General features: G+C 34.1%; 1 protein-coding gene across 1 annotated transcript; it reads right to left on the bottom strand.

Annotated features, from left to right (window-relative positions):
• Nucleotides 1-261: 261 nt before the first annotated feature.
• Uxt (Uxt prefoldin-like subunit) lies at nucleotides 262-702 on the bottom strand. Its single transcript, XM_071787273.1, has one exon. The coding sequence runs from the start codon at nucleotides 700-702 to the stop codon at nucleotides 262-264; it is 441 nt and encodes a 146-aa protein (XP_071643374.1).
• Nucleotides 703-17,107: the final 16,405 nt, after the last annotated feature.

The raw sequence follows: 17,107 nt of genomic DNA, 5'->3' as shown, positions 1-17,107 counted from the left end.
CTTTAATGATATATATTAAATGATAAAAGGAAATGTGTCTTACGATTAGAGTCTTAGAGAAGCATGAATTTTTTTGAAAATATATGGAACTACTTTTTTTCTACGAGTTTATTTATAAATTTATAAAAATAAATTACACATTACTGCCACATGTACACACCTAGTGAGCATATACAGAGCAATTCTCTTACCTGTTAGGAACAAAATAAAGTTACATTTTAATATTTTTATATTAAGTTTCTTTTGTCACAGTAGTTTTTATCAAACATCTTCTCTCATCCCTTGTAAATCTCTAATGGTGATAAGAATTAACTTAATATGAGCGTTAGTCCTTGCAATCGCGCTTCGTAAATTCGCGATTTGTTGCTCAAGTAACTTAATTCGTATATTAATAACGACTAAGGCTTCGTCCAAAGTGAATTCAATGTAGTGCCCCAAACCAACATCCAATAAGATCTTAGAAGCATCTGGAACGTGTGCTTGAATAAAGAAGTTATTTCCGATATCGACTTTGGTCTTGAATCCGGTTTTTTCGACATTTGTATTTTGAAACGTTGTTATCATCGATTTCAGTTGCAGAAATTCGGCGACGTCAGCATTCCTAGCGTCTAGTTTTTCGGCCAATTTCGCAAGGTCGGCTTTCAGTACGTCGTTTACGAAGGTCTCAAATTGTAAGACCTTTTGCTGAATTTGCGGATCCATAATTAATTATAGGCCCCCGCACTACAAAACAAAAGAACGAAATTAGTTGAAGTATAGAACGGCTTGTTTGTAGAAAGATTTAATATGATGCTTGGGAAAATATTCATGCTTAAATATTCATGCAGTAATAACACGCGGTTGTCTAAGGTGAGGGAAGAGGAGAGAAGTACCTAAATATATTGAACAATCGAATGTCGAATATAACAGGTTATGTTACATATAACAACTTCACACGTGTATATCGTTTGCACTTTATCTTGTATGATGATGATAATGTCACTCACATTATCGGATTTGGATTAAAGTGTGCCAAAGCCAAAGAAAATCAAATTATAAATCTGGTAAATAGAATGACATTTTTACGTTCTACTTCGATCGTGTGTGGCATTATTTTGACAACATTTTGACCTAGCGGCCCTAGCGCCTCTAGCAGATCTAGTAGTAAGCAACAAGTTCAACAGAGATGAAGCAACAGCTGCTAAGGAAGGTCCCGACCAGTTTAGTTTATCGATTTTTTAAGTTAAAAGAAAGATATTTATTAAAAAATTATTCAATTCTTGTTTTATATGAAGTATATGCATTTTATTCTATTTTTATTTACATATATCAATACTAACGACAAGAGTATTATAACCATTCTATAACAATATGATAAATTTAATGTATCAAATTATCGAAAAATGAAAGCTAATACCATGTATATTTGATTACATTTGGTATTAATAATAGAGATATTTTTGCTGTTAATTTTAATTTTTGGTGAGATTATTATTAATAACGTTTTGAGAAAATAAAATCTCACGTAAGTATCAGTAATGTTAGAATTTGCATTAGTTCTGAATTTCGTATAAGAACGCGCAAGCTATGTTACAAAATTATTTAATGTCCACTTTATCGAAGATTATATTCCACTTTTTTTCCGATAACTACGACACGATATCGGCAATATATCGTCAGTAGTCTTTTGCATAATTGTATAGGATGCTGCTCGATTATACAGTATACGCACAGCATACCCGTGCGTAGCACTTGAATTGGAAGGTATATATAATAACCGGTACTTACGATAACCGCACACAATGTTATATTCTGCGTATACGTATTGTATATATACATATGTATAACACTTAAATATAAATACATTTATATGTTAAAAAATGTATATGTATATATACTATGTATATATTTTTTAATGTATATTACATGTTACCGAATTGCTAATAATAATCTCAAATTGTTTGTAAGTTAACCCTTTGCGTTTCGCAGATTTTGCAACGTTAATAATTTACTTCGCGCAGATAGTTTTAATTCACGCGCAGACTTACAATGCATATTGTATATCTCATACTTATTTGTGTATATTAAGAGAGAAATAATATTTTAGCAATGTTACTACACCAACAGAGTTGGCATGTGGACTAGAACGCCAAAACTCTTGAAGCCGAGGTTGGCACTTAAAACACAGAATTAAAATAGCAATGAGACGATACATACGTATATTATATTTATGATTACAATATTTATATACAAGATATTTGCGAAAGGTATACATATGTATATGAATATATGTAATCTGTACACTGTGCCGTGCACGATGCTGTTTTTCATGTTCCTTCATTTACTTTCTCATTTGCAGTAACTAAAGAGTTGCGCACATAACGTCGTCGTATATATCAGACAATTACGAAACAGACTCTTTCAATTAATAAATATATATTAAATTGTATTTTTGATGTACGGTAAAGTGACGACTACATGTATACTATACATAATTATAATACAACGGCACATTATTTATTTGGTAAAACCAATCGTTGCGTAACGGGATTTCGACAATAACTGACAATTTAACGAAAATACGGAAAAGTATTCGCGGTATGATAATAAGAGATGGCTTGATCTGGAATGGATTAAGAAAAATGAATGTGTAATCGGATTGGGTCAAGAATGACGTATCTTTAAAACGCTGTTCAGTATGGTGCATTAATATTGCAAGATTTCTTGTAACTAATTTTGTACGGTGACCACAGCGAAACCGGGACTCAATAGCCGGTTTGAGTAACGAAAGCGCCGGTATACGTGTAACGGGAAGTTCTCTTTTTCGAGAAATAAATTATTTACACCAGTGAAATATGATCGCGGAAAAGACGACCATTCGTTTATCGTTTTTCCATATAGCGACACCAGTTTATTTTTGGACTTTTTCGCTAACATGTCGTTCATTCGGTTTGAACGAAGCATGTCGTTTCATTTTAATAACGAGGCACAAAAAAAGACCAGACAATCTCGCGATGCATCTCGCTCACGCTATTCTGCCATGACTTAGCGAAGTATTTCGAATATTCGTTTTGGGATTGACCGATACAAATGGTTCATTCTGTCTAAGTAAAAAAACCCATACCGAAACTTTCGATCCACATTTACGCGCAACGGCCGATAGGAGTGGAGACCGCCTCAATTGTGTTTTGCTTCGATATTTTTATAGTTTATTATTCGCGTCCATCCCGCGGCAAAACGATTGTATAGCGTCGATGACTTGCGTTCAACGTCCCGGTACGTTATGGTGACGAGATTTTTTCAACGATCATCGACGATATTACAACGAGTGGCGGCATTAATTCTTGACTGGCGCGTGAGGATTTGTTATAAACTTTTATATAACCTCATGTATATTACTTATATTTTTGTGCCATTCTTTACAATTTTTATCTTTCATAATAATTTAAGATTCTTTAAATTAAAACAATTTTTTTTATTTTACTTGTGATGAAAGTATTTGTGTTATGAATAGTACATTATAATTTAACAAATTGACCATCGAAACTTTTAATGCCGATTCTCCATCAAGTGCTCACCGCACGACATGGCTATACGATTTTGTATAAATACTCCGGTTTTATATACTTCTGTCCAGCGGGAGGTCGGCGAATCTTACGGAACAGCACTGCTAATTACAGAAACTAAAACGCAATAAAGTGTTCTTGATGAAATAACGACGTCTAAGTTCTCCACATTCGTTCGCATTACCGTGACAGAATTTAAATTTGCACAGGCGGTTCGAGTGCGCGAACAAAAGTCGGCGAATTTCGCGGCTAATTAATCGGACCTACCACCGGCCGAGAAGACACTGTTACTGATGAACCGATATCGCGTCGGAAAGTGCGTTGCACGCATTCTCTCACGGCCACGGCATTCAGGGCCACATGCAGGCTTCATGGACCTCGTAACCGGTATTCAAGAAAACACGAACATTTTTTTTTCTCGCGGCATCACCGGCGACATTGAAGACACGACGAGCGCTTATTGCCCGCTTATAAGAATTCCGTTTAATTTCTTATCTTTGGTGTGCAGTGTTCGCGCAAGCATAGAGTAACGTAGGTGTATCGCGCCCTTTTACGAGCACCATTGCGCACCAAGCGAGGCACCAAGATTGCTTGTCAAGGCTATCTGACAGTATCCGCGATATAACTTGTGATTTACATCCGAGATAATAATTTAGTTGTGCTTTAGCGATTTCATAAATTACTAATGTCTTGCAGTTTGCCTTTTGGTAAAGTAATTAAACGAAGTATAGGGGTAAGAATAATTATTCGGTCTTTAACTCTTCCTATAAAAGGAAATCTTCAAAATACGTGGATGTAAATCGCTTTTTATGGCATGTCATAATTATGGAAGCGATTCCTTCGTCCATTAGGTCTGTGATCTAGAAAGTAATATAATTTATTATAAATTGATAAATCTTTTTAAAGATTTTATTACAGAGTAAAACATATAGAGACGTTAGCTCATAGAGCGCAATACTTTTCTTTATATAATTATCATTCGTTCCACGTTTAATATCACGATATATTTTGAAATATATCCACAAGAGAGCATCTCTCTTGAGGTCTATTGCAACCAATAATCGCTAAGAGCCAATCGTCCAACGTATGTGGCTGGCAACGTACATCCCAAAATGAGGCATTTTTATATTTAACAAAGGAATAATTGAATTACATTCAACAATATTTCTTGAACGGTTTAATGGTACATTCTATCATCCTGTAAAGAGATCAATGCCGGTGATGGGCGCCCCAGACAAATTATTTTCTTACATGCTTTTTCGCGTCGGAGGACCGGCAGCAGTGTTCTTCCCTCAAGCGAGGGATAACATCGTGTCCGCAACAAAATGCGCAATAGTATGCGTGAATGCACGCATACCATATACGCGATGAATGTATACACACGTGTGTTGTGCATTAAGTGGAAATGGCGTGGTGCGTGCGGCAGGCACATCGTAACTGAACCTAAAAGTTGTGCAGATTCATGCATAGGCCTATAAAAGTCATCGCAACGTTTAAATGTGGCATCCAGGGATAAACGTGTTGCTTGTATAGTGCAGAAATACTCCACGACCGCGCCGGGATGCTGTAGCGCTTTTATACGTCTGTATGTCTCCGAAAGACGGCCTCGTTCGTATAGTTTTCCCGCGGCGAGAAAGCCGGATAGTATTATCTTGTCGCGCCGATCGTGTTGTCCTTCAAAGAACGAAGATTGCAACTATCTGGATCGGCGGCGAGGCCGGTATTAGTCAGATTTTATATATAAAATTGTATTAAGTTCGTCTTTAGATACTCCGTAGCCAACGAAACGAATCGTACAGCAATAACTGACTACACACAACTGACTCTCAGAATCGGTATAAGACTCGCTTTAGAACGAGAGGAAGGTATTATAGACTCGGCGATCATGACGAAGCGCAAAGTAGCATTAACAATGGTAGTCCGCCATACAATCGAATATCTTTTGATCAATGTTTTGCCTTTTGTCGAACGATCGAACGATTTGTCGAACGGATTCAATTCCTGAGCCGCGAAATACATATAACAAGATATGTATATATAACTTTCACAGAAAGTGAACGCTTGTATATATTGTATGTATATCAAATCATTTAGTCTCATTTATTAATATTAAATTCTTTAGCATTTAGGAAGTAGCAAGTATATCTATCTTAAAATTATATATTGTTATATTATAGATATCGTTTTTTTACTTTATAAATTTTTTAAATAAATAAAAGAATTATTGGGAACAAAATTGTGCAGCATCTAGTTTAAAAATTTAAAATATTTGTAAGACGTGTCATTTTTTTTTTATTATGTATTTATTTTAAATTCTCATACAATCTCATACAATAAGAAAAATATTAAATGCAAATACGTATTCGCGATTATATTATGTTTTTAAACTTATTATCGAAAGGCTCAATTATTTTTAATGTAGAGTAACTGTGATATAGGATTTGAAATACTCATTTGCTTTGTCGCATTCCTTTAATTTATAATAATCGTATGATAAATAACTGATGATTTCATTTGTGACAACTGAGAAGTTCTCTTTGATTCCATCAGATGCAATAATGAGATCCCGACAGTTTGTACCGCGTTCAGTTATTGTCGTCGGGTTGTTGCGACAAGATGAAATTTCACCATGCTACTTACTGCCCGTAACGGGTCTCCATCTGCCATCGCCACAATTCGTGTCACCGCTGATTCAAATGTAGTCTCTGTTTATAACAGCGGTGAAGATCCGAGCTTAGACCACAATTGCACGATCCTGAGGCTTTCAACATTGCCAGAAAGAAATGTAGAAGCAACATTTAAATGTAAGAGACTTGATTAACAATGACAATAGCATATACATATAATACCAGCACGATAGAACATGTAATGTCTAAAATTTGAAAACTCTCGTAATCTTTTTTTCTGGATTTTTATATCAGTTAGAAAAATATAAGAAGCAGCATTAAGATGATATAATTTTAAACATAATAGTCTTGTTTTAAGGCTTAGATAATTATTTCGTTTTTTTTTCGACACATATTAGGCTGGCTTTTACGCATATAATCAAATCAACTTGCCAAAATCATTGTATTAATTGAAATTTAAACAGTAATCAATTACACATAGATGAATTAGTATAAATTTAGTCGTACACAAAACTGGACATATGATTCCTGAAAAATAATTTCAGTTCTATTAATCCTCAGTTACCTTACGTTTTTACACCCCGATATTACCTCACCAGGGTCTGAGAGACCCCTGCCGTTTTCTCTAGCTTGTATCTTTAAGACAAATGCATCAATTTGAAGTCTTTTTTTTGTTTAATCGATGCGTCTTTTAAAATCTACAAGACTGTGCAAGTTAGATTATTCCAAGTTAAGGTGATCCTAAAGCCGTGATCCTAATCGGTTTTTTTCAGTTTTTTTCTTAACACTAATCTTTTAATTGGCTTTATAGAAATGCAAAATTCTTGTCTAGAATTAAAGTACGTATCAAAATCTAGGTCATGGTGGTCGAATTTATATCAAAAACGAAAAAAAATTAATATTTTTTGTTATACGTGACGACTACCACATATAAATTCGACCACCATGACTTAGATTTTGATGCGTACTTTAATTCTAGACAAGAATTTTGCATTTCTATAAAGCCAATTAAAAGATTATTGCTAAGAAAAAAACTGAAAAAAAAACGGTTAGGATCACGGCTTTAGGATCACCTTAAAAAATGTAAATGTTATTAAAAAAAAAAAAAAAACGTTTTTTTGAAAAAGCGAAAAAGATTGCTTTTTTTCAAGTTGACGTAGTACTGACTAAAAAAAGATACAAGGGTTTTATGAACGTTTTAAAGACCCTGCACGTTTTAACAATGTGCAGGATCGCTCGATCAGACCCAGGTGAGGTAACTGAGGGTTAATTGTGCATTATACATTTAGAAGTCTACTTTTGCATACTTCCTTATTTTAATCAATATAATACTTTTTTTACTATAATACTTTTAATTTGTAATATTTTTAACAATTTTTATTTTAATTTGATTTCAACTTTAGTAGTATATTAATAACATGTATAATATTCAGTCAATGAATAATAACATGTTAATGATTTTATATTAATATAGTTAGTGATAAATGATATTGATCAATCTTAACTAATATCTTGTTAAATTTTTTGTTTAATTTATCAATTTTTGTTTATTACATCTGTCAGATCGTAAAATCCAAATTTTGAAATTTAATTTATTACATAATAAAGTTATTAAAAATTCTTACAAATTATCAGAATAACGAGATTCATTAAAAATGGAAGCGTTAATATGGTACATAAAAGTAAGTAAGACACACATTTTTTTTAATTGAATGATAAAAGATTAAAATATTAAAAATGTTCAGTTTCTCAATAAGTCTACGTGCTAATTTTTAAGCTAACTAAATTAAGAATAATATGAGGATAAATTGGTTGTTTGTATCGCTGCAGTGTTAAAGATTATCTCTTCACCCACACGAAACGGAATGTTGACATTTTTATCTTCTGATATGAACACATTTTAATACAAAAATATCACATATTAATTACAGTAATTGGCATAACGTATTTATATTTTACGCAAATATTCCTATTTTTACATAATTAGTAAAGCTTGCGTAAATCGTAGAAATTGGATAAACCAAATATAGTCTATCGCTTGTCGTTAATAAGGGTTTAAAACAATAGGAACATTTGTTCTTATTAATCATATTTGGTGTATCCATTTATTACCTTTTTATAAGAACCGTATGTTGCAGAAAACAATGAAATAATTAATTATTGCAATTTACACACGCCGCGCACGCATATAAATGACAGACTTGCTTGTTGTAATTATATTTGATATATGGCGCATGAATTAAAAAACACACAAATAGCGTGGAGTTATCAAGCTACTATCAGGGGGCTGATTCTGTAACTCTTAACGACGAAGTCGTTTTTTTTACCATAATATCTGCGCAACGCAAATATAACGATAACGAAACTTACGAAACTGTTGTTAAGAGTTACAAAATAGGGCTACACAGATCTTTATTTTGCAGATTAGATTTCCTTAAAATCTGCGTGCCTTGGCGAGAAACGAATGGTATTGAAAAAGCGACACGATCTCAATGTCGTGTTCAGCCGCATAGAGTATCAGATTTCCCGGTCCAACAAAGTCCATATACTTTATAGGTTTCAATTTACGACGACTTTCGCCGACACGCCGAAAATTGATTTACAAAAATTTGATAAGTATAGTTTAACAAATTGCTCGGAGGATGTTTCGAAGTGTGAGATACTTTATTGAATCCGAAATATGATGTTACGAACTGTGTAAGAGTAGCTTTATATATGGATTTAAAAAATATGATATCCAATTATAATGCATCAAAGGGTTTACTCATACGTGAGTAAGACAGGGCAATTTGCGAATTTACTGCGAGAAAATGAGCCCTATAGGTAGCGGCGCATTTTTGTGCCGCATATATATATCCGCAGCCTTCTTACTTCTCCCTTTTTCATCGCGTCTCCTGTTTTATACTTTTTGCTCTGTCCAGGACGCACGTACCTGAGTTCGACCGAAACTCTCCCGTGTATTCGTCTTATTTAAATCCTTGCGCCGCGCCTGACAAGTTGTCTTGCAGCAATGTCACTGGTTACTCACTTGGTAGAGCAGGCAGCTTGCATAAAATGCCTCGAAATAAATCAGATAAGAATCGGCTTTCGGACTTGTGATGAGAATTAAAAAGTCGCTGTAATTTAGCTTGTATCGTCGTTACCGAGATTTATAACGAATCTGCAATATACATTTTGTTATTATCTACAGAAATATATATAGGAAGTGACACGTTATTAATGGTTCAGAATGGTGCAATGAGTTTCTAAATATTTTTTATTTGTTTTTAAATTTCCTCTTTTTTGTAATTGTTCACGAATTATTAAAACACACTGTAAAGAGTTTAATTATCTTTCAATAGCAACGAATGTCGTGTAAAAAGATTGTTTCAATTATTCTACTGCTAATTATGATCTGTTAATCGTGAAATTATTTTGCAATCAAAAGTAGTCGATTAAAAAATGTACCGTGTATAATACGACGAACACACATACGTACACGGCTTCATCTATGCTTAGTTAGTTACAAAGAAGTCCTGGAAATATAACAAAATAACAGAAGCATAAATATTATATACTTATTTCTAATTTACTACTACCTAATCTAATCTATTAATCTCATCACTTCATCAGTTGTTAACCATACTATTTTCTTTGTACCCAAAACCTGAATTCGACCGCGTGCTACATTTTTATTTATGTTGCACACGAAAAGAGTTTGAAGAGAAGAGAGAACGCAGAATACCTTATCGGTTATTACAATATACATACCTACCTATCTATAATTCACTCGAGCTGCACAATAGTCTTTGCATTAATACAAATATTGGCATCATCTCCCCTTATGCTTAAGAAATCATCCGTATAATATAACAACATTTTCATAAAGCCACTGATAAGAACAATTGGAAAGCTGGTAAATGTGTGCAAAAATTTATTGCTATGCAGACAGAGCTGCTTCGCATTCGCCGCTTTCTTGGACGAGTGAACTTTGTAAGTTTCTATCAGTGACTGAAAGAATGTGACACGAGGCCTGTTGGAGCGGTTAAATAAGTGCTGCGGCGAAATTGGAGGAGGAAGAGAGAGAGAGAGAGAGAGAGAGAGAGAGAGAGAGAGAGAGAGAGAGAGAGAGAGAAAGAGAGTGGTGGAGAAAAACAGAGGTCAAGAGAGACGACGGATAGAACTGTAACTTTAGACGATACCTGAGCACACACATACACACATTTGCAAAAGGATTCTTTAACAAATTTATTTTTATTTTTAACCAAAACTGAAAAAATGAGATATGCACGACAGTAAAAAAAAATATATACAATTTTCATTTCTGATGTCGAGTTAACGGAGAATTTTATCCATTTTTATCTAGTGTTGTGAAATTGAATTATATAAACGCGTATCTTTTATTTCGAATGAAATTTGAATAGTACAATGTGATGTTTTGTTATGAACACAAGATTGCTCGTATAAATATTGCGGCCACTCGTCGACGATACATATCGCTCTATCAATAGCGAATATATACATAGTAAATTGCTCTGTCATTTATTGTCTTTTCACATGAAGTGACCAACGTGTGCTTTCGCGAAAGTTTAAAGTTACAACTTTACAATCTCCTCACAAATGCTTAGTGCAGTGAGATAAACTGTTTATCTTTACTACTTTAGGTCTTATCTAGCTCGCCGAGGAGTCTTAAACTATTAACGGTTTATGAGGAAGAAACTTTCGAGGGGACATAGAAATGTAGAGCGTTGTTTAAGAGCTCGTTGTTTAAATACGCTAGGATAATAGAAATAAATGGACATGTATAAAAAGAAACATGTATAAAAAGGCATTAGAAGAATGTAATAAATATTATGTCGTGCAAAATTAAATCTTTATTTGAAACAAGACAGGAGAAGCCGTTGCTATCAGATATCTGATATATTAATGATACAGTATCTTCTTATTTAATAATATAATAATAGTATTACTTATAATATAATATAATAATTATAATATAATAATACTTATTTAATAATAGTATTTAATAATAGCGTATTAACAATTTTTCCGTTTTCGGTGCGAGACTCAAATTATATAACTAATGATGTTATCAATATTCAATTTCAAGATTACAACTTGAATAGAATAATAAAAAAATAGTTAGGATTCAGCGATCGAATTATAAAACCAGTGTCCAGTGACGATGCGAGTGAGCGGCAAAATTTTGATGTTTGCTGGAATGAGATGGTATCACGACTAATTATTACATCGAAGACGCTAACGGTACTCTCTCTCTCTTTTCCTGGTATTTATAAATTAAAACCTGTTCCTGAGTTCCCGAGAGAAGGCGGTGTGAATAATCATAACTTGACTCGATACGATTTAAGAGATCATAAAAGATATTACTTTTTAATTTTGTTGTTTAATGCATTTCGTAAAACGCATCATATAGATGGTAATTAGTTCGGACACATTTTTGATGTCGGTAAGATAAAGAGATTGTGTGTTATATCAACATTAATGCAAAATTATTTAAAAAATTGGTATAACAAACCTAAAACAATCATCATTTTTGTTTTGCAATACTACGATAAGAGTGTTCTAATTTATAAGCTATAATGCAAGCTATAGATAACCGATTAGAAATAATGACTAGAAATCGTTTTACGTAATGATTCAGACACATTGAATCGGATGTATCTTGCAAGTGATAATTGCGTATCATCGTTCGTCCATAAATTGCAATATGGATCATACTATCGTAACTGCTACAGTAATAGTGATAAGACGTTTTAAAAGCTAATGACACAGATAGCAATATTTGCCAGGGTCATGGAGGGATCATTCAAGGAATATAACTGCAATATATGTATGAGACTTGATAAAATAGCGGATATCTATATAGTCGATAAAATTATGAGGATTATATCTGTCTTTCTCTGTGCTTGCGCGAGTCCGTCATTTATGTCGTAGAATATAAATTTACTTGACCTTTCTCTCTCTCTCTTTCTCTCTCTCTCTCTCTCTCCCGTAATGTAATTTCCACTCTAAAAATACCCTAATCTGTATAACGTTGCACCAAAACATCCAAGAAGATTAAACCCAGATTGTGCGAGTCTTTCCACTTCGTATCTCAATGATCATGCAAAGGTTTATTACGTCAGACATACAAAACCGTGCAATGGCCGATGCGACCGAAATATATTCCTATGGTCTCGAAAATAGTTTATGAGACTCCATAATGCTACACTTTACCGTACTTTGTGTTGATGGACACACGCATACGCAGCGTTTCACGCACGTGGTATAAAGTACGATGCGACGAGATCGGATACGATCTGATCGGCGACCCGCTATTTCTGCCGGTACAGTCTTTGGCAAAAGATCGGTGAGGACCGGACTGACTAGCAGATTCGCCAGTAGTGTCGAGTGTGTCGACCACGGTCATAAAATAACATTTTATCGCCGACCGTGGTAGTCGGTGCGTAGAATGTTGAATCAATTACTTTCGTTAATAAAGCTTAATCCCAACACAAAATTTCCAACAAAAAATTTTTTACTCGATAGATGCTGCAAATTTTTCTTGGATACCTAATTTTATTAATTTATATATCTGATATGATTTGCTATAGGTATGTGCGGTAAATATAAAGTAAACAGAAATAATTACGTTTTGTAAATTATTTTTAATAATATAATCTATTTAGCCATAAAAAATAGAAGTTTTTACAACAAATATACTTTACGATCTTGATTTACATGAAAAATATACTAATAAAAACTATGTCTACATTTTTATTCATTTTGTTAAAAGAGACAGATCGATTAGTATGTTGCTAAATTAGATGTTTTAGCGACTCAAATTAATTATTATGAATAGAAAAAAAATTCTAAAGAGTATTATTTTTTGATAAGTATACATTTTCTTAACAGGACAGTTTTCATTTCACACTTTATTACACACTGAGCACCTTTCATTTTTTAAGCACATTTTTATTGAAAACAATACGATTGGTAGCAACAATGTTTCTGATTTATTTTTTATAATTGATAATTACAATTATTATCAAAAATATTAGTAATATAATTGCAGCAATTATAAAGTGACACAAAGCCTTGCCAAACGGCCAACTAATAGATACTTTGAGACCAATTTTAGATACTATTCGAACTTGATCATTGCCACTCTTACTGTTTGTAATATAAGTATAGCTTGTACTTTCAAAAAACGAACTATTATTAAACAATGCCTTAAAACGCGAGTGTGATTGTAGTCATTATATTAATATTTAATATTATATGAAACTTTTATTGTTTATTATCTAAAGAATTACATTTTTTATATATTTATAACATATGTTATATATAATTTTATAAATTCTATAAGAATATATCCCTATAATTTATATAATAGATATTCGAGAGGTAGCCGCATATTATTGCACGGCTACATACATTGTTTTACATTGTGTAAATTAATAGAATGCAAATTTCACGGCGATAACCTGAAAGATATATGTACCTTTGTGTATGTAACGGTAAGTTACGACCACACGTAATACCGTCTCATATAAAATAAGTCGAGGACGTTTCGTCGCATGCATGTGTGTGTAGGAAATTGGTCGCATAAAATTTCCAGCGAATAATAATCGCCGTGCGTGAATTATATAGCCGGTCGGTACGCCTTTTTTCTCGAAAATAACATAAAAAATATATAGAATATAAATTCTTATTCTTATGAGTGTCTTACAATAATAATCTTTCTATGTGAATATCGATTATTATATGAGTCTAGAATCTCGTCTAGAATATTGTTTTTTATACATCGAAATATTCATCACGTGGACTAAACAACCGAGATCGAGAGATTTTGAATTTATTTTGAGCATGTAAAATTGACTCTTAAGAGCACAGACATATTAAGGCAGGTTAAAGGGAACGGGATAGATATATTAATCTCATTAACCAGTATTGTATAAAAAATAAAGTAACGTAAAAAAATTATTGTTAAGAATAATTTTAAGACTAGAAAAATTCTCTTTCTAATATACGGAAGCTGCATAACTGAAAATTATATATATAATAATTGAAACGAGATTTATCAGAAATAAAAAAATCGTTACTTTATATTTTTGAAAAGTCTTGCGTATTAATGGTAAAGTATTATGTCGTTTACCTATATTAATAATAAAATCTTGTGTTCAATTTTGAGGCGATTCAATCGCGAGAGGCGATTTTTTTTGTTACGTCGAGCTTTGCAGAATTAAGAACAGCGTCGGACATGGATTATCTATACTCTCCTCAATATTCGCGATATGTCTGATATCGCGAATATCTCAAGACGGTATCGATTTTTGATACAAGTTATTCACAATGTACCGAAACGTCTATCGTGGGCTCAGGAAAGCGGAAAGAAGATGAGCGATGTATTCCCGAAATTCATCCTCGGGCGATGCGCGCAATATGCAGGGCAGGTATACGTGCGTGCGTCCGTGCGTGCGCGATCGTGCAGCGGTTTACACGCACGTGTACATGAAGCGGTGGTAACACGAACGTGGCAGAAACACGCGGTTCGATGCAATATGCGTACACCCGAGGAGTTGCATGCCGGTCGTTTATGGGTAACTAAATACGGCTGGGGGGAACGAGCGAACGGGAGTAAGAAGGAGAGCAACTCTGTGGAATCGTAGGGAGTAGGGAGAGTGAGCTAGATAGAGAGATAGGTATAGAGAGATCGGGAAAGAGGAAATGAGATGGTGAAATCAGGTGAAAGGGAGAAAGAGTAATACGTAGAAAGAAGGTGAGACACAGACGATGAAGAAGAAGAAGAAGCGAGGAATGAGAAAGATGACATCATAAGAACGAAAGGGAGAGAACCAAAAAAAGAGAGAGGAGAAGGGGTAGGGAAAGCCCGGGCAAAACGGATGTGTTAAGGTTTGGCAAGAAAAAAGACGGTTAAAATTGAGATCGGAAACCTTTTTTATTCTAATAATCCTCTAAATATAATCAACTTTCAAATAAAATAAGAAAAACATAAAAAACTTAAACATTTAAACCTCTTTGGAGTCAAAAACTAAGGCAAAAGAGACTATCCGCTTTGCCCAACCCTTCCTGGGCAAAGCGGATGGAGCAAAATAAATCAACATTAGTCTTGGCAATCGTCACAAAAGTAGCTGCCAAATTCTCCATATGCAGTGCAGCCTTCATGGGCCCATCTATGGTGCACTGGGCTACATTGGATCCAGTCTTTGAACGGCGGGTCCGTGTATTGTTCAGAACACACCAAGCAGAAACATTGTATGTTGGTCACCGCCCATTTCAGTTGGTCTGTTTTACCATTTTAAAACGGAAAAAACAGCAATCGCAATATGACCAGGCCAAGAGATGGTTCATCCGCTTTGCCCAAAGGATCTACTTAGGGTGAACTTGAAAAGGTTGAAATAGGTATGAGCAACAAGTGAAAAATTTTCAACTCCAATAGAGTTTTAAAAACAGGGATTTCCGGGGAATTCCGGGGAATTCTTATAAAAAACATTCACAGTGTTTAAGGAACAATTACTACTAATAATCAAGCTACGTATTATACCTTAGCAAAATTCGCAAGAAAACACAAAATTTATTATTTCTTTAAAAAAGAACTCACGAGAGCAATTACATGTTTTTTCGCACTGTTATGGCGTCGGCGGCCGGTCGCTCACTCTAGAGACTCATAGCGCTATAAAGTATAGATGAGCGAGAAAAAAGCCTATCCGCTATGCCCAGGGCATTCGCTTTGCCCGGGCTTCCCCTATAGCGATTTTTTTTCTTTTTTTTTCATATCGCCTGCACAGAGAAGTTCATAAGCAGCAAAATGCCAAAGTAATACTCGGCACGCACGCAAGAAATGTGATAAATCGAAGGGTACCAATGCACGAAAGACGCCGTGAGCAGGTTTGCCGAGGGAGAATAGAGGCGCTCCATTTTTTTGATCATCGCGTGTCGCGTCACGCCAAATGCGATTAAATCGCTCTCGCGCATTTCTACCGGGAAGGATTGCTGTTCGAGAGGGAACATTTTGTGCGCGGCATACGTATAGATATATAAAAATTTTGCCTTTCGGAAAAAAATGGTCAGTTGGTTTTACGGTTACGGCCGTTTTGCGATTATTAATTTAGAAAAATAATTCGTAATTAAAATTACGGATGTTTGCATTTTTTGAAAAATTGTCAAATTTTTCACATCTCGAAACACGAATGAGATATTTTGGATCGAAACATAATAGCCTTATATATGTTTTACTGCCCAATTTACATATTTCCTAAATAAAAGTGACATTACGCTAATTTAAACAGAATTGACAGGCACATGTCACGTAAGTTGCTTTACATCGGTATAGCTAGCATGCATTTGCATAGGGAACAGTGGTCACATAGTATTCGCTTACCTTAGCGCAGTAAAACATGTAATAATTCCGTCATGGGCAGATAGTTGCCCGCATTACAATTTAGAAAATTGCGAGCAGACAGAATAATTATAGCTCGCGTCGTATGCGTACGTTTATCGCTGTTATTCCTGTAATTTTTTCGGAAACGTCAATGTTAATGCAATACTTTTAAATGAAAATAACCAATATTATTACGTGACTTGAAAGAGCAAATGGCAGGAAAATTTATATGTGCAGATACAAAACGTTTGTCGCGCTGCCTTCTGATAAAATAACACGCTACTGGTTGTTTTCGTTCCGACGTATTGAATTTAGGAGTGCATTGCCAAATTTCTTGATTTAAAATCCAAAGCAGACGGAGCAAAATATTTTACAATACTGTTGGAAATTATTACTTATGCAAGAATATTATGTAAAAAATGCAATATCGATAATTTTGGGAAACTAAATTATTTTCATTTTACAATGCATCGTTTTGTTACTAATTCTTCATTAAACTTGCGAAATGTAAGTGCATAACTCATTACAGCCAGATAAAAACCAGTGTTAAA

This window comes from Temnothorax longispinosus, chromosome 9, assembly GCF_030848805.1.
Source record: "Temnothorax longispinosus isolate EJ_2023e chromosome 9, Tlon_JGU_v1, whole genome shotgun sequence".
NCBI lineage: Eukaryota > Metazoa > Arthropoda > Insecta > Hymenoptera > Formicidae > Temnothorax > Temnothorax longispinosus.
This window is presented reverse-complemented; position numbering and strand designations above follow the sequence as displayed.